The 23,394-nt window shown below is 52.5% G+C and overlaps 2 protein-coding genes across 2 annotated transcripts in view; one reads left to right on the top strand and one right to left on the bottom strand.

Annotated features, from left to right (window-relative positions):
• The window catches only part of EFCAB6 (EF-hand calcium binding domain 6), a 256,527-nt gene extending 239,798 nt beyond the window's left edge, over positions 1 to 16,729 (top strand). Inside the window, exons 28-32 of the mRNA XM_036864665.1 lie at positions 7,046 to 7,264; positions 8,574 to 8,727; positions 11,130 to 11,314; positions 13,842 to 13,991; positions 16,607 to 16,729. Coding sequence (XP_036720560.1) covers positions 7,046 to 7,264; positions 8,574 to 8,727; positions 11,130 to 11,314; positions 13,842 to 13,991; positions 16,607 to 16,729 — 831 coding nt within the window. The remainder of the gene's footprint in view (positions 1 to 7,045; positions 7,265 to 8,573; positions 8,728 to 11,129; positions 11,315 to 13,841; positions 13,992 to 16,606) is intronic.
• The window catches only part of MPPED1 (metallophosphoesterase domain containing 1), a 91,065-nt gene continuing 77,232 nt past the window's right edge, over positions 9,562 to 23,394 (bottom strand). The window contains exon 6 of the mRNA XM_036864667.1: positions 9,562 to 9,620. Within this exon, the coding sequence (XP_036720562.1) occupies positions 9,613 to 9,620 (8 nt within the window). The 3' untranslated portion in view covers positions 9,562 to 9,612. The remainder of the gene's footprint in view (positions 9,621 to 23,394) is intronic.

The raw sequence follows: 23,394 nt of genomic DNA, 5'->3' as shown, positions 1-23,394 counted from the left end.
ACAGACAGCACCCCCCCACCCCCCACCCCCTGCAAAAAAATCAAGCACTTACTTTTAAATGCTGCTTTCTAAAAATACACGGACACATCTCAAAGACAGTCTGCACCATTGAGAGCATCGAAGTCTGGCATGAGTACCGTGGTTTAAGTTGGGCGATGATTAGCAGAAATTGTGCTATATTTGGGAAGGATGCTTCTAGATACAGGCTAGTAAACAGAAAGCAAAACCCCCAGAGATCCATATGCTTTCTTCTTGCATGAGTTGCTTAGCCAACGACCTTCTTGGTTGGATGGCCCCGTGTCTGGCACAGTAAGACACAGAAGTAATTTGCACTCTTGACATGTCTAGACCCCTCGTGCCATTATGGGGAAGAGTTCACCGGAGATACTGGGACAGTTCCGCCCATGTTAAACAGCTTTCAGGTACAGATTCCATGACTTCGTTTATCTACATTATAGAGACTTATCTCTGAAAAATCCAATCATCGTGAATCTGAAGGGCAGCTTTCTTGACTTACAGAGCTCCGTAAGTAGGGAAGTGCCACATCTTTTGAAACCTTTTGGCACAATTAACCTTTCAGAAAAGGAGAGCGACTTTCAGAGCAGTTGGAGTCAGACACTGACAGGTCTTCATGGCTCTGCATAAAGCGTGTTATAAAAGGCCGTGGAACTGGGTCCACTTGGATCTGGCTTAAGAAGATAGAGACCCCATGGGGAGAGCCTGTCCTGGTGAGGCGATTTAGATCAGTCCATAGCGACCGCATGAGGACTTTGAATATGCAGCTATATTACGGGAAGGAACCAGCAAACATTTCTGAGCATTCCAGATGTGATATTTCTAAAACAGACACCTTTAGGAAGTGAGAAAAATGCAGGCAGACTTGGGTTTCGACCCTGCTTCTGCACTCGTCCAGCTGTGTGACCTTGGAGAATTATTCAACCTCTCTGAGCTTCAATGTCCTTCCCTATGAAATGGGACAGTGCTCCCCAGGCTGATCCAGGTGCCCTCCCCTCTGCCCAGGCTGCAGTTCTGCCTTCCCCATCTTTGCCCGCGGCAGTCTCTGCCTGCCCCTGCCCCCGTCCCTTCCCCCGCCCCCTTGTATCTGGCCACACCGACTCCCTCTTCCAGACTCACTTCGAGCCAAGTGAAGCCTTTTCTGACCACACCTTTACCTGCTGGAGCTGGCCACGCCCTGCTTTGCCCTCACCACCACCCACCCCGACCTTGAGCTCTCCATCATCTGGCTGAGCCCTTGGGACACCCTTGCATGTTCTTGGGCACAGAGCTGCCTGTCTTGGCTGCGCAGTGAGTGCCCGAAGGCAGCGTGCACCCACTCCTTCACTTATTGGGGGCCCTCTGAGCTCAGAGTGGTGATGTTAGGTCCGCGGGAACCAGGGAGGGCCTGCTCCCTGCCTCCTTTGAGTCTGCATCCTGGGAGGGTGGAGAGAGGTTAAACGCCTGTGGTACATTATTCCTGTAATTCCACACCGCTCTCTGCTGCAAAGGGACATGCAGCCGCTGGGAGAGCAGAGCTGGGGGCTGACCTGGACCGAGGGGTCGGGGCGGTTTCCCTGAGGACGCGATGCTGGAATGTGGGCGTGGCCTCCGAGGGGAGCCAGGAGGGAGCAATGCAGGCAGAGGGGGCGTCCTCGAAGCGGGAGCGGTGGGCACGCTGCTTAGACGGGTATGCTGCCAGCCGGCCAGTGGGCACCGGAGACACACCCTGCCCGTGGGGTCTGTGCTCCTTGAGCGGCGGGCAGACAGTGAACAAAATATGTGTACGTTGGATGGTGACAGATGCTCTAGAGGCCAAAAAAAGAAAAAGCAGGGAAGAGGGCAGTGCTAGGGAATTGGGAGGGTGCGTTGTGAGTAGGGCGGTCAGGGGAGGCCCCCAGAAGGCAGCATCTGATTAAAGACCTGGGTCAGGTGGCTGGCTGGGAACAGCGGAGGTTGGATCACGGATGCGTTTCAGAGTTGGAAGCAGCAGAATTTGCTAACGGATGTGGGTGGAAGAACGAGAAGGGGAGTAGAGGACGGGGAGGCCAAAGGAGCCGTGGATGGGGTGCTGTGGGGGGCAGGGGGGAGGGGCGGGCGGGCGTGGGGCGCCTCACTGACCCATGGTCCACAGTCACATCTTCTGTCCTGCTCTCCTTCCTGTTCACTTTCTTTTTTGCTCGAGTACATCTTTACTTGCTCTTTCAGGGGAGAGGAAGCCCGAGAGCTTCCCTATTTCACCCTCGTCCTCAAAAGGTAGTTTGGCTGGGGATAGAATTCTAGGTCCAAGTTTTCTCTCCCTGACCCTTTCAAGCGGTTTCTCAGTTGCCTTCCAGCATCTCTCGGTGTTGATGAGACATCTGCTAATTATCACATGCTTTCTCCAGGGCCCAGATCCCAGTGGGAAAGAAAGCAGGGCTGAGATGCTCATGCCAGTTCCCTTTACAGAACCCTGCTCTGAGACGAGGGGTGGGGTGTGAGTGAGTGAGGAGAGAGGAGCCAGCCGGGCTGCTCTGGTAAGTCCCAAATGCTCCACACACAGCTCGCCCAGGCGGGTCCCCTCCACGTGGTCCCCACCGCCAGGTGGTCCTACAGTTGTCTTGGCCTGGTCCTAGGGACTGGACTCCTCCTGCCTTGTCCTCCAGGCTTTTGTCCTCAGTGACTGTGGAAATTCTGTGCCCACTAGCAGCACAGGCCAGTTCCAGTTTCTACGTCAGGTAGTGGGTGATGGCTTGGTTCTAACTGCCCATCTTACATGGGGGCCTCTTGTCCCTGTTCCCAAGAGAGTACCGCCCACCACCTGCATCATACCATGCCTCGAATGCCATGGGTTTCTTCTCCATTTCTGTTTAATCCAATTTCCCTGTTGTGTTTGAATAAGGACAATGTATTTTATTTATTTATTTATTTTAACATCTTTATTGGAGTATAATTGCTTTACAATGCTGTGTTAGTTTCTGCTTTATAACAAAGTGAATCAGCTATACATATACATATATCCCCATACCTCCTCCCTCTTGCATCTCCCTCCCACCCTCCCTATCCCACCCCTCTAGGTGGTCACAAAGCACCGAGCTGATCTCCCTGTGCTATGCGGCTGCTTCCCACTAGCTATCTATTTTACATTTGGTAGTATATATATGTCCATGGCACTCTCTCACTTCATCCCAGCTAACCCTTCCCCCTCCCCGTGTCCTCAAGTCCATTCTCTACGTCTGCATTTTTATCCTGCCCCTAGGTTCTTCAGAACCTTTTTTTTTAGATTCCATATCTATGTGTTAGCATACGGTATTTGTTTTTCTCTTTCTGACTTACTTCACTCTGTATGACAGACTCTGGGTCCATCCACCTCACTGCAAATAACTCAGTTTCGTGTCTTTTTACGGCTGAGTAATATTCCATTGTATATATGTGCCACACCTTCTTTATCCATTCATCTGTCAGTGGATACTTAGGTTGCTTCCATGTCCTGGCTATTGTAAATAGTGCTGCACTGAACATTGTGTTACATGACTCTTTTTGAATTATGGTTTTCTCAGGGTATATGCCCAGTAGTGGGATTGCTGGGTCATATGATAGTTCTACTTTTAGTTTTTTAAGGAACCTCCATACTGTTCTCCATAATGGCTGTATCAATTTACATTCCCACCAGCAGTGCAAGAGGGTTCCCTTTTCTCCACACCCTCTCCAGCATTTATTGTTTGTAGACTTTTTTGTTGATGGCCATTCTGACTGGTGTGAGGTGATACCTCATTGTAGTTTTGATTTGCATTTCTCTAATGATTAGTGATGTTGAGCATTCTTTCATGTGTTTGTTGGCAATCTGTATATCTTCTTTGGAGGGACAATGCATTTTAAAAAAATAGTTTCCACCTGTCTGCTGAAACTCCCCATCTGTTCATGCATGTTGTGTACCTCTTCTACTAGATCCATTAATGTATTAGCCACAGTTGTTTTAATGTTCCCGTCTGACAGTCCCCACAGTGGGGTCATCTCTGAGTCTTGTCTGTTGATGGCTGTATCTCTTGGCAATGGGTCGGTTTTTCTTTTGTTTGTATGCCTCAAGTTTTTAAAAAAATTGAATGCCAGACATCGTGTGAAGAAGAATAGTAGAGACGGTGGTATAAATGATATTTATGCCTGGAAATGGGTGCACCTCTTCTCTGTCAGGCTGTGAGTGTGGGAACGTTGTTGAATCAGTCTGGTGGGTAATTGAGCTACATTTGAATTTTGTTGTTGTTACTCTTCCCCAGCGTCAGATCCCTCCAGCAGAAGATTGCCCAGGGCCCCCGGGCTCGAGTGGGTTTGCTATGCCTCCCCCTGTGGCTTTGCTTCCCAGTAGAGGAGGGTCTGGAGAAGCGGGCGGTGTTTCACGTCCATCCCCCACCAGTGGCTTCACCTGGCCTCTCGGGAGCAGTGGCAAAGGCTGCGGAGGAGAGCTTGTGAGTGTGAGCGTTCCCTGTGCCCGTGACTCCCAGCTTTTCTAGCCTGAGCTCCAGCCCAGCTTGGCCTTCAGGAATTTGCTAACATCTCGGCTGATTTCTTCCCACCCTCGCACTTCCTCCTGAGCCCCGCCAGGCGTGAGAGCTGGCGCGTCGGGCTCTTCTTGGAGCCTCGGGGTTCCATGGAGTTCAGTCCCCTCGGCTCCTGCAACCTCAACTCTCTCATGGGCTCAAGAAAAGTTCTGAGTTTGTAGGTATTTGGCTTTTTCTTGTTAGAATGGGAGTGGCGTTCGCTTGCTGCTTCCCACATCACAAGCAGAAGCGGAACCCTAAGTGGTGAATTTTTAAGTAGTTAGAAGGTAGTTGTCTGCTACTCTGCGTTTCCAGGGGACCTTTCAGCAGGCGTGCGTTCTGCCTCGTGACATGGAAACTGGGTGACATGGAATGAACTTGCTTTTCAGTTCCTTCACAAACCACAGGAATTTTACCCGGGTTTCACGTCCAGCTCACAGGCCTGTAAGTTTCCAGAGTCCACTTCTGTGGTACCCATTTCCAGTCTTCTGATGCCCCTCCGGTCCCCACAGCCCGCACCAGCCGCCATCCTGTGCTGCATCTCCAGGCTGCGTCAGTGTCCTGGGCTGTAACCCGTCAGGACTGAAGAGCCACACGTGGGCCTCCACTTCCCCACCCACCCAGGCCCATCCTAGCAATGTGTATTCTGCCCGTTGAAGCCCCTCTAGTTAAAATGGGATAAGAATAGGGTTTGCGCGGTCCTGCCTTGACCTCGCTTGCCTCACAGGCTTCCATTAGGAAGGTGGTGGGCCCCTGCCTCACCTGCCTGAGAACGAGCCCCTTTGGTTGTCCTTGGCCGGTCTGTAGGCGTCCTCATTTCCATGCTTCAGCTCTTCACTGCCTCCTGAACCATTCATGCCCATCCTTTGTATCTGTCCTTAATCACATGACCTTCCTCCCGCTTGCCTCCCAAGTCTTGCTAAGATACAAGAGCATGAGAGCCCACCGGCAGCCCACCCTCCTTTAAGCCACATCTTTCTTCCTTAAAGCCCTTCCTGAGAGATGTGATCGGAACACGGTTTAGCCCTTCCCTCCATCCCTCTTCATTTCTAAAGGGTCTTCCCATTGTCTGATCGGTCTTATCATGTGTTAAGGATCTTCAGCCGTTAAAAAAAAAAACATGTATTGAGCACCTACTGTGTGCTAGCACCTTTGCAAGACGGTTGGCATTTCAAGATGAATCTCAGAGCATCCTTTGGGGAGTCTCTCAGCCAGGCTAGGTGTCACCTCATGGGTGGTTTCATCAGGATGCCGGAAGGAAGAGAAGAGGCTCTGGTCTGCCCAGTGGTTCTGGAGAACTTCCCTGGAGGAGACCGGTGCGGGGGTTACTGCCCTTGGTGATGATGGTGAGGTCTGTCTGAGCCCATGTGGTCACTTTCTCAAGGACCCTCACTTCCACTCCACCGAGTTGTTTTCCCTCATTGATCAAAATTAAAGCAACATAAAACTACAGGTGTGATAAATGACACTGAACTATACACACACGCATGAAGTTGTTACGTAAGATGTAACCTTGGAGGGAAGTTGGGTGGAGGGTCCCTGAGGACTTCTCTGTACCATTCTTGCAACTTCCTGCGAATCTATAATGATTTCGAAATAAAAAGCTAAAACACATCAAGAATATTGTCCCAAACTAAAATGTTTTCCCTTCTCAGGTCCTGGAATATTCTCCCTCTCTTCCTCACCCCTCAGTACTTCATTTCCAGAATTTCAAGTAGAGCCGGACATGGTCCCTTTTAATATGCTTCTGGAAAACCCCAGTGGAGCCCACAAGGCAAGCGGGTTTCTGACCAAGTTCAGGCACAGGGTAGGAACGTCCCTCCCATGGCCTCAGGGGTTCAGAGGCGGCTGCACTGGGCCTCAGGGGCTGTGAAAAAGCAAACTGGAAGCAAATTACCATTCTTCTCGGCTCCCTGAAAGCCCTCGAGTCATCAAGAGTGGCTCACTTGGCACTGAGTCATTTTGCAACATCCGAGCCTTGCCGTGTGTGGCCCTGACACAGCCCGTGACATCAGACGGCACCGACACAAAACCGTAAACTTCTGCTGTTCTCCAGATGCCTCCCTTTTCATCTTGTGAGAAGACATTGTTTGCCCTGAGGGTGAGAAAAATTGCGGTGGCTGAGGGCTGCGGCACCTGTGCGTTGTTTGCAGGGCTCAGGGGGCCTTCGAGGAGCAGGAACGGGCCTGGCTGGGCTCCCCCGGGGAACGAGGTGGGCTGGGGCTTGATGTGCATTTTCTCCTAAAACATTCTTCTGTCCTGCAGCTCAGTCTCTGTGACTCATCACAGGACTTAATGGCCTTAAAGTGCTCGCTAAGGGCCCAGTTCAATTTAAAACTGTCCCGCAGAAGCCATGGATGACCCTCCCGCGTGTGCTTTCCCAGGAAGCCGCAGCCGGATGGGCGCTCCTCTCTTTTCAATTTTCCATTTGGCGCGGGCCCTGGACCCCTGCGGAGGAGAGCGCCTCTTCACTGGCTTCTTCCCCACTTCTGAGGGTTGCCACTAACCCTGGGAGGTGACCTCTGTTCCTTTGCCAGTTTGACAGGCTCTGGGACGAGATGCCCGTCGACGCCAGGGGGAGGCTGCAATACCTGGACCTCCTGAGCAGCTTCAGCTCGGAGAAGGCGGCCCCGGGCGACTCGGCCAAGGCGCAGAGAGGGAGCAGTGTCCCCGGGGCCTCAGAGAGAAGCAGGTCTGCAGGGTCATCGCCCGCTCGAGACCTGAAAGCGGGGTCCAAACCGCGGAGTCACCCCTGCGTGAGTTCCCGTCTCGCAGCGTCGCACTGGGTCCACGTCCCGCCGGGGCTGGGCTCCTAGTGTCCCCACAGGGTGCGGGTGACCGAGAAGGTGGCCAGGGTGAGCCTGGGGCGGGGGGCTCGGAGAAGAGCCACTGGTGGGCCCTCTCAGTCACCTGCCTGGGAGGGGAGGTAGCTGTGGGCACGGGGTGGGGGGAGGGAAGAGTAAAGAGGATTCAGAGCAGGAAGGGACCTTGGCGGCGGGGGGCGGCATGTCAGTCACACGGAGGGCGTCATCTCGGACACATGCAGATGCCCCGGGGTGGACAGCCCCGCCGTGGGCCACAGGACCCGCAAGGTAAGTGTTGTTACACCCGTTTTACGGTTGAAGATACGAGGCTCTAAGAAGGGTCCTCGTGAGCTCAGGTCGCTTGTTAGACACAGAGAGAGCTGATTTCAAACCCAGGCCTGTCTGACCGCACGGCCCTGGACCTGGGCCGAGCCGCCCCGGCCTGGGATTGGGAGAGGGGCTCAGCCTCGCCAAGGCTCCCCTTCCTCTGCAAGAAGCTTGACGGTGTCTCCAGGGGAGGGTGGTTGAGGGGATGCCAACCGGGCACGTGAGCCCCCACCTCCGAGCTTCCTGTACGGTGAGCACGCATTCATTCCTCGGGCCTTCAGTCAACACGTGTCTATCGCACGCCTACTACGTGCAGAGAATGAACACAGGTCCCTGCCCTCGTGGAGTTTACGATCTTGGGGGGGATGGGCAAGAGCAGTGAACATGTAAGGAAAGTGTTTAGTGAGTTAACGATGGTGCGTGGAGCAGAATGAAGGGGGGTCAGGTGCAGCCCGAAGGCGTCCACGCCTCAGTCCCCGGAACCTGTAACGTGTACCTTACACGGCGAGGGGGCATCAGGGTTGCAGAGGGAGTTAAAGTCGCTGATCGGCTGACTGCAAGACAAGATTGTCCCGGAGTGTCCAGGGGCCCGAGGTAATCCCACGGGCCGGTCGCTGGGGACACCGAGGCAGAAGGGTCACACTGGAGAGATGCCGTCTGGGGGAGACCCACCCGGCGTTGCAGCTTTGAAGGTGAGGGACGGGGCCGCGGGTCAAGGAATGTGGAGCCCTCCGGAAGCCAGAAAGGGCCGGCTATATATTTGTTTCCAAACTGTTTCTGTTAAAATGGTAACATTACCGTTTTTGTTTTCTTTTTCATTTTATTTCTGACAAAATGCTGCCTGTGAAATTGTGCACCTGAGTCCCATCTGTGAGTTTCTCTTATTACTTCCATGTGGGATCTCAGGTTACAAGACAGTTTTCTATCTTGCTAGACCCCCGCGAGCACGACCCCGCCGCTGCAGAGCTGCGAGCCCATCGAGAACAAGCTGCGGAAGAAGATCCAGGGCTGCTGGCGCGAGTTCCTGCGAGAGTGCCAGGAGAGGGACGCCAGCAAGCAGGGCGAGATCCCCGCCACCGCGTTCCAGGGTGCGTCCCGTTCCCTTTCCCTGCCCCGGGGATGCAGGGTCGCCTCCCAGCACAAGTCCACTCCTCATGGTGGCGGCAGGGGAGTGACACAACAGGGGCCCGGCGGGGAGCACCTCAATAAACCCCGGTAGTGGGGACGAGGACTCCTCACGCCTCAGCTCCTACCAGACAGGTCCGCACCCTCTTGATCAAGTCGGCACGCGAAACCGCAGGCTGGGTTGTGGTCTCTGGGCAGGTTGTAAATGGTGACAGGCTTGGAGAGCAGAGGGAGGTGGGACATGGGCGGGGCGCAGGGGACAGCTGGGGACCCAGCTCTGCCCTGTTGATTGGATTTTCGCCGTGTATCACTTGGGTAGTCTTCAAATAAGACCAGTTAGATGTACACTCTCACTAATTGTTGCATACTGTTTACACAGCCTTTCACATTACAGGAAAACCTGACCAGGTCGCTCCTCTGCTTAAAAGCCCCCTCAGCCCACCCACCCCCCGCCTTCTTTAATATATGGACCCCTTTTAAAGGAAAGCATTTTTCCTGAGAACCTCCTATATCAACATAAACTACTTTTATGGTGTAAACTCTTTAAGTGAACAGCTCCTACCCCCCCCCAAAAAAAACACTTATGAGTTAAATGTAAAAATTTGAAATCAGTTATAATTAAACGATGTGACATTGATTTGATGTGACATGTTTCGCTGAAACGAAATCACCAATGTGGGTTGTAATGCACATTTGCGTCCCACTTGTTTTTAGTTAATTCTTTTGATTTTGAGCATGATGAACCCTAACTTGCAGTTCTTCATCATCATCACCATCATCACTGTTTTTCTTTTTACCCGTGAACTCCTGTAAGCGCCCCATCCATGGCTGTGACAGTGCATCCAACTTCAGTGCTCTGAAAAAAAAATACTGATTAATTTTCAGAAGTCATTCTGTATTTTCTGTACATGTGGGATGGCCTTCTGCAAGTTGGAACCTCCAAGGCATCTAGTGGCCATTCCTTTGGGTCCCCCCGCCCATGTCCTGGGTGCACCGTGTCCTCCTACTGCTTTCCTCTGTGCAAAGGCAGAGAAACGTGTTTGCACAAGCGCAGCAGCGTCTTCTGGGCTGCGCTGGTTTGAAGACATCATGTCTATAAATTCCACGTCCACTGGTTTTCCTAACTAACCTCAACAGTCAGTGTAGCACCGTGTTCCACTCCCAGAAACTTTGTTGCCTTCGTGATGTCCAATGGAAGTCTCAGCTTATTCAGCTGAAACTAAAATCCTTATCCTGCCTCTCTTCCAATTATGAGTTGTGACTCCAAAAGAAGCTTCGGCTGGATACCTAGTAAAAGACTGAGCACAAGTACTAGTGCAAAGTAAGGGGGCATTGACATCCTGACATTGCCACCTCAGGGCAGCCAGGAGGACCCCCCCAGTGTGGCATCGACGTGACCCTAGTCAAAAAGCCAGACGCGGGCTTCCCTGGTGGCGCAGTGGTTGAGAATCTGCCTGCCAATGCAGGGGACACGGGTTCGAGCCCTGATCTGGGAGGATCCCACATGCCGCGGAGCAACTAGGCCCATGAGCCACAATTACTGAGCCTGCGCGTCTGGAGCCTGTGCTCCGCAACAAGAGAGGCCACGATAGTGAGAGGCCCGCGCACCGCGATGAAGAGTGGCCCCCGCTTGCCGCAACTAGAGAAAGCCCTCGCACAGAAACGAAGACCCAACACAGCCATAAATAAATAAATAAACCCAAAGTTAAAAAAAACAAAAACAAAAACAAAACAAAACAAAAAAAAGCCAGACGCAAACCCTCAAATCGCATGGCGGTTGTCTCTTCCGGGAGGTCCGTGTGTTCCAGAATACACATTTTAGATCATCATTAAAATGAAAACTCAAAATGCATAAATTAGTGTAGCCTGGAAGACCCTTGGGAGCATATCTCGGAAGCACAGTTGGAAAATGCTTGCTCGGGGGCCAAGTCTGAATCCCTGTCCCACAGTCGGGCCCCTGCCGGACTCAACCCCAGCAGGTGGAACCTTCCCTTCTCCCCTCCTGCCCGGCTCTGCCCCGACTCCCGTCTGCTGGGACCATCCCTCTGCCTTCTCCCCGCCTGCATTCGTAAGCCCCACGGTGCCGTGTCCGTACTGCTGTGACCACAGCGATGGTGACCGTGCAAAGCCGGGCCGGCAGGCAAAGCCAGGACCGAGGGGGCCCAGCAGGACGCGGGTCCCCTCCCTCCTTGCCACACTTGCCTCGTCGCGTGCCTGTGTGTTTCCATATCTGTCCAACCACCAAGCATGAGCCTGTGAAGCCAGCACAGGGCGTCTCAGCCGGTGATGAGTGAGTGAATGAAGGCGTGATCAAACGAATGAGTGAACCAACCGCCACCAACTGAACTGACATGTTTGCCTTTAGCGCTTGTGGAGAAATTCAACCTGGACGTAAACAGAGATGAGTGCCAGCAGCTCATCATCAAGTACGACTTAAAGAACAACGGGAGGTTTGCTTATTGCAACTTCATTCAGAGCTGCGTCCTCCTGTTAAAAGCAAAGGAAACCTCGCTGATGCAAAGAATGAAAATCCAGAACGCGAATAAAATGGTACGTGAATCGTCCAGAGGAGAGGGGTGGGGCTGGGGCTGGACGGGCTTCTTGCATTTTTCTCAGTTCCGTCTAAATCCCACCGTCTCACCTCATACAAACGGTGGCCCCATAAGGGCCTGGAGACCCCAGACTGGGAACCAGCAGCCTGGATCCAGGTTCTCAAACTGGCTGGGTGGCACATGCCCGCGGGCACCTCTGTGTGGCGAGCGTCGGGAAGAGTGTCAGCGGCTCACACGGCCACCACGAGCGGCGGGTCTCGGTCAGTTCACTGGAGAGGCAAGTGGGGTGGGACCACAGCAAAGGGAAGCCCCTGTAACTTACACATAACCGCCTGTTCACTCATCAACGGTCTGAGATGGACTGACCTTGCTCCTGGTATGGGCGGCCAGTTGGAGACCCTTTCTCTTTCTTGCATAAACTACACCCGTGATGCCTTGTCTACAGTTCTCTTCTTGTTTCCTTGAAGAGGAATGAGACCCTAAAGTTGCTTAAATGGCAACTGGAGGGCCTGTGCCCTAGATTTGTACCTTTGTTCTTAATTGTTTGTAATTTTATGATTCTCACCCACACCCACTTCAACCACGCTGTTCACGGACTCACCTTTCTCGAGTCTTTCCACAGCATGAAGTAGAAAAAGGCTTTTTCACACTCATATTCCCTCATCTATAACACTGAATTCAGTTACATTGAATTAAACAAGTACAACTGGCCTTGTCGACTTGGGAGCAAACACAGCTGATGCCAGCTGCCTTAGGACTCAACTGCGGGGACCAGAGGTGTGGGGCACACCTGACAGCACAGTGGCCGGCTTAAGACTGCTGGCGGCTTAGCCCAGCAAACAGTGGATTCCATAGCAGAAGCTTTCCATGCAGCCGCATTTGTCATTTTGGGCTAAATCGGGCCCCATCTTAGCATAGTTTCTAGTTTAGCCAAACAAGAGGTAGCATCAAAGGCTTAGGCCAAGTTAAGGAAGTAAAACTTAACCTTAAGACAATTCTTTCTCTAGCTCAGCTTTTCTGTGAGTGGAGAAAACACTGTCCTTGGTGGGTCGTCAGGGGACACAGGAACATAGCTGGAGAACCGTGGAGAACGCACAGCCTTCCAGGCCCCCGCCAGCTCTGGCCCTCCTCCACCTCTCCCGGCCTCAGCTCCCCTTTCTGTAAATGAGGGGAGGGGTGCTGAGCCCCTGGGCAGATGTCCCAGCTCGCCTCCGTGTGCTGCTGCCTCGCCCCCCCAGCTCCGGTCTTTCAACCAGACGTGACCACAGCCTCCGCTCTGTGGCTTAGGCTAGTCCTGTCTTCCATCCTGGGCATGACTGACAGGTGGTGAGACTCCCCGAGAGCCTGTCCCAGGAGAGAGTGTGGCCAGGGCCTGCCCCTGCCCCTGCCTGGCCCCTGTGCCAGCCCCCATCCCCTCTGCAGGCTGTCCAGGCCCCACCATGCCAACTGTCTGCCGGCAGAGTAGCTAAAAGGGCCATTGCCTTTTCTAGTGCTTTGGGGGCTTTCTACAACTTTGACAGCAGAGACACCCTCTGTGGAAGTGAGCTGGGGCTTTGCTTTTGGGGGCTCTTCTAGAGGCGGAGGACTTCTGGATGGGTTGGTGTACAGGGCGGGGATGGGAAGCCCTTTCTCAAGCCAGGCTTGGGTGTGGGAAGGGCAAGTGCGCATACAATCCCTTCTCTTCCGTGCAGGCCGACCAGCTGATTGGATAAATTGGCAGCTAACGAAGCTATAGGGTATCTGGTTTCTATCATAGGTGCTAAATGATATAAAAATTGAAAGCAATTTAACTTTGTGCTAATTTGTTTCATGTAGTGCCATGTTAAAAATGAAACTTGCCCAACATGTGTCACACATTACCGCCTACATTCCACCTCTGTGATATTCAGACATGCTTTGGGGGCTAAAACGTGCTAAAACATCTTGTTTTCAATCTAATAAATAGCACCTAAATGAAATAATCATAGTGTAGTGTACTGTCTAATTGCTAGATATAATTACAACCTTGTGATTTTTTTAAAAACTCTGTTCATTATAAGAACATACTAGAAGACCCCAGCTGAATCTCTTTTTCCCTCAAACTATTTTGAAATTGGCCGGTTATCTGTCTGGCTCTCCCCTCAAGTACGTGGGAGGGGGGGCCTCCCTGGGAGGCGGCCTGGCAGGTGTTGGCGTCAAGCGGAGCCTCCCTGAGCCTCCATTTCCCAATCCAGGAAATGGGGATGAGGAGACCTACCTTCCTCCCAGGGTGGGGGAGGAGGGGAAGGAGATGTCAAGGAATGCTGTCTGTGATCGACCCACACGCAGACTGGTAATGCAAGGATGGGCAGCAGGGATGGGGAGCTTGGCGACTCCATTCTCGCTGGGCGCGTGGGGTGGGGAGTGAGCAGGGGCCGAGACGCGAACGAGGCCCAGGAGAGGAGCTTGCAGCCCTCCCCTCCCCTCGGGCCATGGCCTCTCCGCTCCATCCTTCCCATCCAAAAGCTCCTTTCTTACCTCCTCTTGGTTTTTGGTTCTTTTCCCAGAAAGAAGGCGGTGCTGAGACTTCTTCCTTTTACTCCGCCCTGCTGCGGATTCAACCCAGAATTGTGCGCTGCTGGAGGCAGATGCGGCGCACGCTCAAGGCCTACGACGAGGGAAGGACGGGGCTTTTGAGCGTGGCTGATTTCAGGAAGGTGAGCTCAGGTCTTGTGCGGCTGTGACCTCTGACCAGGAAGCAGTTGCCAAATGCCAGTGTCCAGAAAACCTCCAGAAAGGATCCGCCAACCCCCAGCGGAAGGCCCAGGTGTGGGCAGCTGTCCCAGACCTCACTTCCTCGGTTCCCCCAGGTTATCAAGGGCCGAGTGCACTTGTCCCTGTGCTGCAGACCCCAGGCTCTCCTCCCTGAAGCTTTCTAGAACCCTGCAGGGACGTCCCGGTGCCAACACCTGAGTGCAGCTGCCCTTGGGGCACCACGACACCTGCCGTGGCTCCTCGGAGCCCTGGCTGCTCTCCACCCCACGCCAGGCCAGGCCTCCTCTCCAGCCACCCCTCCAGGTCTTTATGGGGGGAGCCAGCAGGGTCACAGAGCAGAATGACAGCATCGGGGGACCGAGGCAGGGTCCCAGGTGTCCGACTCAGGGCCCACAGACCCCAGCCCTGCCTCACAGGAGCCCCGGGGTCGGCCCTCCCCTCTCCCGCAGCTGCCCTCACGTGGAGGGACTGCCCACCGCACACCACACGGCTTGGTAAGCAGCTCTCCTGACCGAGCCTGAACCCCGGTGCCTTTCCTGCCCCGCGAGGAAGTCCAGCATCCACGGAGGAAGGTGGTCTGGAGGGAGCGCCTCGCCCACAGCAGCCGCCCCTCTGGAGCAGAACCTTTGCTTGACTTTACCCTGCAGAACCTTGGGAGTGCTTCTCCCAGAGGAAAGAAACGGACCACCCTCAAGGGTGACTTAAAACTCCCACGTTCAGAATAACGTAGAACTCCTTGGATTGGCAGTTTCTTGACCCCCCTCTCCTCTTCTCTTTGCATCCCCACCCCGGCCACTGAGGTTCAGAAAATCACTGAGGTCTAGAACGTTAGATTAAAAATCAAATATTACAGCCAAGAAGAAAACTCAGTCAAGACATCAAAGAGAGAAGGGGTTATGACCTCAAAATGCACTTACAATAAAATGTATTCCTTAGATTTATCTGTGCTTCAACAGCTAAAAAAAAGTTATTTAAGTAAAAAAGCTTTTCTTAAATAATAATGCAGGAAGATGAACCGCAGTTGGAGGGCCTGGCGGGGCTGCATTCTCAAGGGCCTCGTGCAAGGTGCTGGAGGGCGAGGGGCCCCCTAGAGCCCCAGTGCCGCGCACGGTGGGCAGGGCCAGGCCTGTCGCTGGGCGGGGCCCTCCATGCCCCACAGTGGCAGCCAGCTCACAGCGTTTGTCTGTACTTTGGGGGCAAGTAAAATTCTCAGCCAGAGAAGGGAAGGAAGCGGGTGAGCTTCTGTTAGTCTCCTCCTCTTCATGTAACTTCCCAGGAATTCAGGGTGGGTGACAGCAGGGAGAGGGCAATAGAAACGGAGACGTTGCCCTCAGCAGAGCCAGAGCCCGAGACCAGATGGGTGCTGGGACCCTCTGGACACCCAGGCTCAGTCGCCTTTTCTGCTCTCAGCCCATCAGCCCCATAGCCAGGCCAGCTGACCTCAGCCCCACGGTCCCGGGCCAGTCCTGCCGGCCCCAGAGGAACGTCGGGCTCTTCTAGCCCCACTTTCTAGCCCGCTCTGAGAAACAAATTATAACACAAAACATAGATAGGAAATGTATAACCTAATCTTTATATTTATTTAATAGGGTATCTATCTATTAAAATCTGTGTCAGTTGCACATAACAGAGGTGAAAAAAAAAAATAACAGCACCTTAAACATGGTAGAAGTTTATTTCTCTCTCCCATAAAAGAATCCCAGAGGTAGGAAGTCCAGAGCTGGCGTGGTGGCCGGACAGTCATCGGGGACATCTGTATTTTTTTCTACCATCCTCAACACCTGACTTCCTGCCTCAAGGTCGCCTCATGGTCCAAGATGGCTGCTAAAGCCCCAGCATCACTTTCACATTCCAGGCAGCAGAAAAGAGAGAAAGAGGGCATGCCCTTCTTCTTTAGAGACTTCCCAGAAGTCCCACATAACATTCTCACTTAGTTTTAACTGGCCAGAACATACCTAGCTATAAGAGAAGCTAAGAAATGTCGCTTTTTTAGGTGGACTGCCAGCAGCCTGGAAGAAAATCAGGGTTCTGATAACGGAAGGGGAAAGGGCAATCGGTATTGGTTGGGCAATAGCAGGCTCTGCCACAGGCTGTATTACTGTTGGGTCATAACTACTCCCTGCACCCTGCACCTGCGGGCCTGCCCTCCTCCCTGGGTGGGCCGCACCCCGAGGCCCCACCCTAGCTAAGGCCCTGTGGCCAGGTCTCCCCTCCAGTCCCCTCCTCTCCGTCCATCCTCCTCGTCCTCCACGTTGACCAGCCTCACTACCCTTTGGGGAGGCGATTCTGGGAGGGCCGCGTAGGGGTAGGGAACCCCAGCGGCTCCCATCTGAAGGGAAGTCCAGGGGTCTTCCTGTCCCACACCCGTGTTGCTGGACGGGGCTGCCCTGTTGGGTGGGGGGGCAGAGAAGAGGGGTGGGGAGAAGGGAAGCGGGAGAGAGAGCTGCTGGGGGCGGCTCTGGAGGTGGGCGGTCCAGGCTCGGGGCGGGAGGAGAGGTGGGCGCATGCCTCCTTGAGTGGCTCCGAGACCAGCGGAGGCTCCCCGTCTCTCCTGCAGGTCCTGGGGCAGTACAGCATCAACCTCTCCGAGGAGGAGTTCTTCCACATCCTGGAGTATTACGACAAGACGCTGTCTTCAAAAATCTCCTACAATGACTTCCTCCGGGCCTTCCTTCAGTAGGGGGCCAGCTCTGCGAGCCCAGCGCGGACAAACGGGGACTGCAGGGCCTGTCCCCGAGACCAGTAGAATCTGTCATCGGGGTGTCTCACGAACTTCCAGAGTGTCCCCAAAACAGAGCCCCCACCCACACCCGGCCTGCGTCTTTCCGAGGTCATCCCAGGCCCAGCACGGGGCTCTAGCATCAGCAGCGGCCTTCCAGAGGGCCTCGGGGCTGCCCCGCTGAGCCTCGGGACCCTCGTCAGTTTGAGCAAATTAAAATGTTAGTCTTTGCAAGAATGATGCTTGAGACTTTAAAAGAACCACCAACAATAAACTTCAAAACTCAGATTTTCTGAAGGTTTTATTCATAAGAGCTTGCTGGGTGCCTCAGGGATGCCACAGCACTTCCTCGACCTGGGTCACGTCTGTGCCCCTGCTGGGCTTGTCCACAGGGCCACCTCTCTGCCCCTGGGGACACAGGCACCAGGCTGACATCACGTAGGAGCGGCCGACATCTAAGTCAGGCCCCATGTGTTCTCTGGGGGCTCAGCCTTTCCGGGGCCCGGCGAGCTGACAGCTGATTGGAGCCACCCACCAGCGCCCATTTCCGGAGGGACTCTTGCTTGGTCACGACAGGGTGTGACAAGCTAAGAGAGGTTTTAAATCGCCGCAGTCCTTTCCACCCATCATGAAGAAGATGGAAGGGAGACAGTTTGCTGCCTTCTGGAAGGTTCTGGAAGGAACAGGAGAGGCAGGCAAGAGAGCTGCCCCTGAGCTGTGTGACCCCAGGCTGTCAGGGAGGGGTGGGGACAAGGAGCCTCCACTGTCACCCTGAGTAAACACACGAGCAACACACGGCCAGCGGGCCTCACTTCCCTCAGAGGGAGGCCCGGCCAGCGCCCACCGCGGCCCCAGCCACCGGAGGGCGGGTTCCCCAGGGCCTGGGCAGCGGCCTTGGCTTCTCCTCCCCTTTCCTGTGGCCGTCACTGCCATGACCACGCCTCCTCCTTTCCCTGCTCCCACCGGGCACAGACACGGCTGCTGACCAGGGAAGGAGTCAAATGTTCAACCAGAGGCCACGGGAGCTCTTAGGAAGCCAGACCAGGGCTAACCTCCTGTGAGCCCTGCTGGCTGCACAGCCACTCCAGCGGGCCGGGTGGGGTCTCCGTCCCCAGTGGAGAGATGGAGACCCTGAGGCCCAGGTGGAGGAGGGAAGGACGCCCTCTGGGACGCGTGAGGAGTGAGGAGGCGGCCCCTTGCTTCCTGCCCCTCAGCCAGGCACCCCCCAGCCTGGCAGGGGGGCACCGGGGACCAGGCTGAGGAGGTCTGTCTGGGCCAGGACTGCGGAGGTCCCCAGATCCCAGCGAACCTGCGGGCCCCGGGGGAGGCTCAGAGGACGAAGACGCCCACTGCGGGGGAAGGGGGAGGGGTTGCCCTGAGGGCAGCCTGAGTTCAGGGAGGAGGGAGGGAGGGGCCGTGGAACAGGAACGCCCTCGGCCCCAGCAGCTCTTCTTTCTAAGGGGCGGGGGTGGGAGGATGCCCTGCCCTTGTGCCCCTGCCCCAGCATTCGGGGCCCCGCCTGTGTGCCCAGCCCCCACCCCGTGTGCCGGGCTTCAGCCTTCTTGAGATGTCGCCCACACGCTGCACCTGCTCCTCAGGGAATGCTAACTTGTCCTTCAAAACTCAGTGCAGAGCTGCCTCTTACAGGAAGCCTTCCTGACTTCCCCAGGCTGAGCTGCGCATTTCGTCTGGTGCTGTTCAGCAGCCTGTGGGTCTGTCGTTGAGGGACTTAGGGGGCCTCCAGGTCAAGAAGGGGCTCAAGAGGCGAGTGGCTCATCCTGACACAGAAGCAGGACTCAGTGGGGTCACAACTGTCCACCAGCCCTCCTGAAACATTCTCAGAGTAGTTTTGGTGTCAGTGAGATGGGGTTCCAGTTCCAGCTCTACCATGACACTCAGCCAAGTCATTTCACCCCTCTGAGTCTCACTTTCCACATCTGTAAAATGGGCAATCACGGCCCCCTCTCAGAGGACATTGTGAGGACCACATGTGGAAAGAGTTTGGCTCTGCAGTGGGGTTGTCATTCGGAGTTAGCAGAGCTTCCGAGCCGAGGGTTCCAGGCGAGTGGGCTGTTAGCCACGCTCTCCCTTAACCCCAGAAGAGGTGGGGCAGCTGCTTTCCCAATGCCTGGCCCTTTCAAGCTTGAGTCAACAGAGCAGGGCTGGACTGAGGATCAGGGTGTCCAGCTGCCCCCTGCTCATCCCCTGGCCCCTGTGCAACTTACCTCTCTGGCTGAGCCTCCATTTCCGCATCTGCAAAATGAAGATAACCCCGCTTCCCTCGGGCTTGTCCACCCAGTCGGTCTGTGCCCAGCCCCACGAGTCAAACCCAAACCTGCCTCCTAGAACCCCCAACAAGGTAGGTCAGAGACAATCAAAAGAGAGGAGGTCAGGGCTGGTGGGGGGAGCCCTGCGTATGGGAACCTGAAGAGCCCTGGCCCTACGCCTAGAGCTGGACTTCAGGACAGAATTTCAGCAAGGGGTCGAGGGAGGGTTTCAGCCGAGGGCCCTCAGAGTCAACGCTGGGAGGCCAAGAGGGCTGGGCCATTTCCCAAAGGCAGTACCGTGCTCCCCGCCGGGACCACCCGTCCCCTCCCTCTTCTCTTTCCTGGGCCCTTGTATCCCGATCAGGTGTCTTCAGGTGGGCAGCCTTCCCAGAGCAGGCCCAGCTGGGAGCAACAGCCCTTCTGGATCCTACTGTGTTGAAAGAACCGAGGGCCCACTTTTCCACCCCAGTAGAACTCATATTAAAGCAAATGGCCCCATTTGTCTCCCATCATGTATCCATGTCCCTTGCTTTTGACCTTGAAGTTCCTGTTGCTAAATAATGTCTATTTCCCCAGTCCTTGAATCCACACTCAGCCACGTGACTTGTTTTGGCCAATGAGCTATTAGTAAGCATGACACAACAGAGGTTTGAGAAGCACCTGTGGTTTTGGGCTTTGAGATGCAGAGGGCTGGAAAGAGCATCACTCCCACCTGTATGAGGAGAAAAGCTGGACAAAACGCAAGTTAACAACTTTCCTTAAACCCACCTGAGAACGGAGCTCAGCGCAAACAATTCACTAAAGTCTGGAGATAGGCAGGTGCCTGCAGGGAGAAACAAGACCCAAGCATTTGCTTGCCTGGGCTAGACATCACAGAATACCATATAAGCTAGTAAGAGGATTCAGCTGGACATTTTTAACAGATTGCTCAAAACCAAATGTGGGCTAGCCTGGGAATGCGAAGGCTCTGGGGGCTCTGACACAGAGGAGTCTGCATCCTCCAGGAACCTCACCAGGCGCTCACAGAGATCAGGGAGGGTCTAGAGGAAGCTTCCTCCATCCCCGTCCCCGCAGCGGTGTGGCTGGAAGAGGGTACCAGCAGCCACTGCTGAAACTCTGCCAGAACCCATCTCCCCATCCCTCGAAGGGAACAGAAAGCTCCATATGCAGAGAAAAGGACAGCAAAACCGTAGCCTGAGGGCACCGGTCAGAACCCAGTGCAGGCGAGGGGGCAAAACAAGCTCTACTTCTGGAGGTGGAGAAATACAGAAGCAGAAATACATGCTAAGCCCTGTATTACATCTGCAGGAGGGGCAGGGCACTCATGAAGGCTCACAGTATGCAAGGCCGAATCAGAACCTCAGAGAAGCCCCCACCCCATCCTCCACCACCACACCGACAATCATCAGATAAAATGAAAGGGGTGGGGGCTTCCCTGGTGGCGCAGTGGTTGAGAATCTGCCTGCCAATGCAGGGGACACGGGTTCGAGCCCTGGTCTGGGAAGATCCCACATGCCGCGGAGAAACTAAGCCCGTGAGCCACAACTACTGAGCCTGCGCGTCTGGAGCCTGTGCTCCGCAACAAGAGAGGCCGCGACAGTGAGAGGCCCGCGCGCCACGATGAAGAGTGGCCCCCGCTCGCCGCAACTAGAGAAAGCCCTCGCAGAGGAACGAAGACCCAACACAGCCAAAAATAAATAAATAAATTAATTAATTTTAAAAAAAAATTGAAAGGGGAAACAGCTAGGAGAGCCACAGGAGCCCATCGCTCCAGGGAGCAGCACAAAGGAAGACCCAAAGGCAAGCTGCGAGCAAATTCAATGCAGCCCAACTCCTGACAAGATCAACCCAAGCCCCACACTAAAGTCCTAACAGAAAGAAAGACATATTCTTCTCCAAGTGTAAAAAATACTTACCTCAGCATCTACTGTTCTATTGTATCAGAGGTTAGCAAATCACAACCAGTGGACCAAATAGGGCCTGTGGCTTATTTTCATACAGTCTATGAGCTAAGAATGATTTTCACATTTTTAAAAGGTTGGAGGAGGAGAAAGAGAACAAGAGCAAGAAGGGCAAGGATCGACAGACTGTATGTAGCCCACAAAGCCTAAAATATTTTCCATCTGACTTTCTACAGAAAAAGTTTGCTGACCTCTGCTATACAAATGTCCAGCTTTCAATAAAAAATTATGAGGCATACCAAAGGGCAATTAAAAGAAAAAAAAAACAGTCTGAAGATACAAAGCAGTCATCAGAATGAGACTCAAATTTGGCACAGATTTTAAACTATCAGAAAAGAAATTTAAAATAATCAATTTGTATGTTAAAGCTCTAGCAGAAAAAGTAGACAACACATATAATCAGACAGGAAGTTTCAGCAGAGAGGTGGAAACTGTAAGAAGCAAATTGAAATCTTAGAAGTGAAAAACAGTAACAAAGATAATGATTGCCTTTGACAGATGCATCAGTAGACTTATACAATCAAGGAAAGAATGAGTGACCTTGAAGATAGATTAATAACATGTACCCCAATTGAAATGCAAAGAGAAGAAAGAATGGGAAAAATAAAATATCAGAGAGATGTGGGACAATATAAAATGGTCTAACATATACATAATTGGAAACTAAGAAGAAGAAAGAGAACATGGGGCAGAAGAAATATTTGAATAAATGATGGCTGAGAATTTTCCAAAATTAATGAAAGACCCTAAACTATAGAGAAAAGAAGCTTATTGGACCAGGCAAGATTCCTTTATATACATAAGATTCTCATATGCATATGAGAGAAAGAGAGAGAGAGGGAGGGAGAGAGAGTTTTAAAAGTTAAAAGTTATATATACTTTCAAAAGTTAATAAGTCAATACAGGAGGTAAGATGGAATCATAGAGGCAAAATTAGAAGAATAAGGACCTCTGACACGTCTCTCCTCCAAATTGTTAGAATCAACTTTTTCAGAATTCTAGAACTTAACTGAAGATTTGCAAGAACCCAAGGAACATTTATTCAAGAAAAGCAGCTGAAACCTAGCAAGGACAGCAAGCTTTTTGGCATTTTAGCTTGCCCTAGCCCAATCAGCCACCTCCGGCTCCACAGTAGCCTTGAGAAATAACAGCTCTCTCAATGCAGAGTGGCAGGCACTGGAGGGAACAGAATAGAGCTGGAGCACTTTCAAAGCCTCATTCCCAAAGAATTAGCATTATTTGACCTGCCTAGTGATTCCCTGGAAGACCTCATTTGCAAGACTGCCTGTATGTGAACTGACTCAGAGACTGCACAGTTAGGTATGAAAAAACATTTCCCCCAGAGTAGGGGAGGGGACGTTTGTCAAAAAAAAATTACACACAAATGTTTTAACTTTGCGGCTGCTTGAGGCAGTAGATAACAGCTGGGGTAACCAATAGACTACACAGAACGCTTAAAAGGAAAAGCTGAGGAATAAGAGGGTTTGGAAAGTTCCCAAGATATTCCTGGGAATCTAGAAGGCCATGTATGTGCGTAGGGCTGGGCACATGCCCAGGGATGTGTGCGTGCTCAGAAAAGACATGAGAAAGCCCTAAGCTGTCATCTCTAGCTGACCTTAAGGCTCTGCACAAGCAGGAAATCAAGGCTAAAACAGAGTTGTCAACTACCTACCTGAGTGTTGAAGGCATGATTCCAAATGCACACAGAGCTCAGCAGCAGATTGGGAGATTTACTGCTTCCAAGTGTTTAAGGAAATCTCTGCCTAATCATTAGCTAACCATTAAGCTACCTGAGAAAAGATTTCAATGGCCACACATGACAAAGAATACAAACTTTACAGAATTATTTCAGAGAAGTCACTAAATAAACAACTACAATAAACAACAACAACAATAAACCTTTGGAGGAGGAGAATCTTATTTCCAAAGTTGCTATAGTACATTATTTTAAATAACCAGTGTTTAATAAAAAATTATAAGACATACAAAGAAACATGAAAGTATGGCCCATACACAGGGGAAAAAATATAATCAATAAAAACTGCCCCAGAGGAAGCCCAGATATTGGACTTAGTAGACAAAAACTTTAAATCGGCTATTTTAAATATATTCAAATATCCAAAGGAACCCATGTCTAAAGAACAAAAAGAAAGTACAAGAACAATATCTCACCAAATAGAGGATATTAAAAGTATTAAATAAGCAGATCAAAAGCATTAAAAAGAACCAAAAAGAAATTCCAGAGTTTGAAAAGTTTAACTGAAATTTAAAATTCACTAGAAGAGCTTAACAGCAAATTTGAAGATGCAGAAGAAAGAATCAGAAAACTTGAATATGAGTGAATTGAGATTATCCAGTCTGAAGAACAGAAATAAATAAATAAATAAAGGAAGAACAA

The sequence above is a fragment of the Balaenoptera musculus genome, chromosome 10 (genome assembly GCF_009873245.2).
Source record: "Balaenoptera musculus isolate JJ_BM4_2016_0621 chromosome 10, mBalMus1.pri.v3, whole genome shotgun sequence".
In the NCBI taxonomy this organism is placed as follows: domain Eukaryota; kingdom Metazoa; phylum Chordata; class Mammalia; order Artiodactyla; family Balaenopteridae; genus Balaenoptera; species Balaenoptera musculus.
Note: the sequence above shows the minus strand (reverse complement) of the source record. Positions and strands in the feature narration are given on the sequence as shown.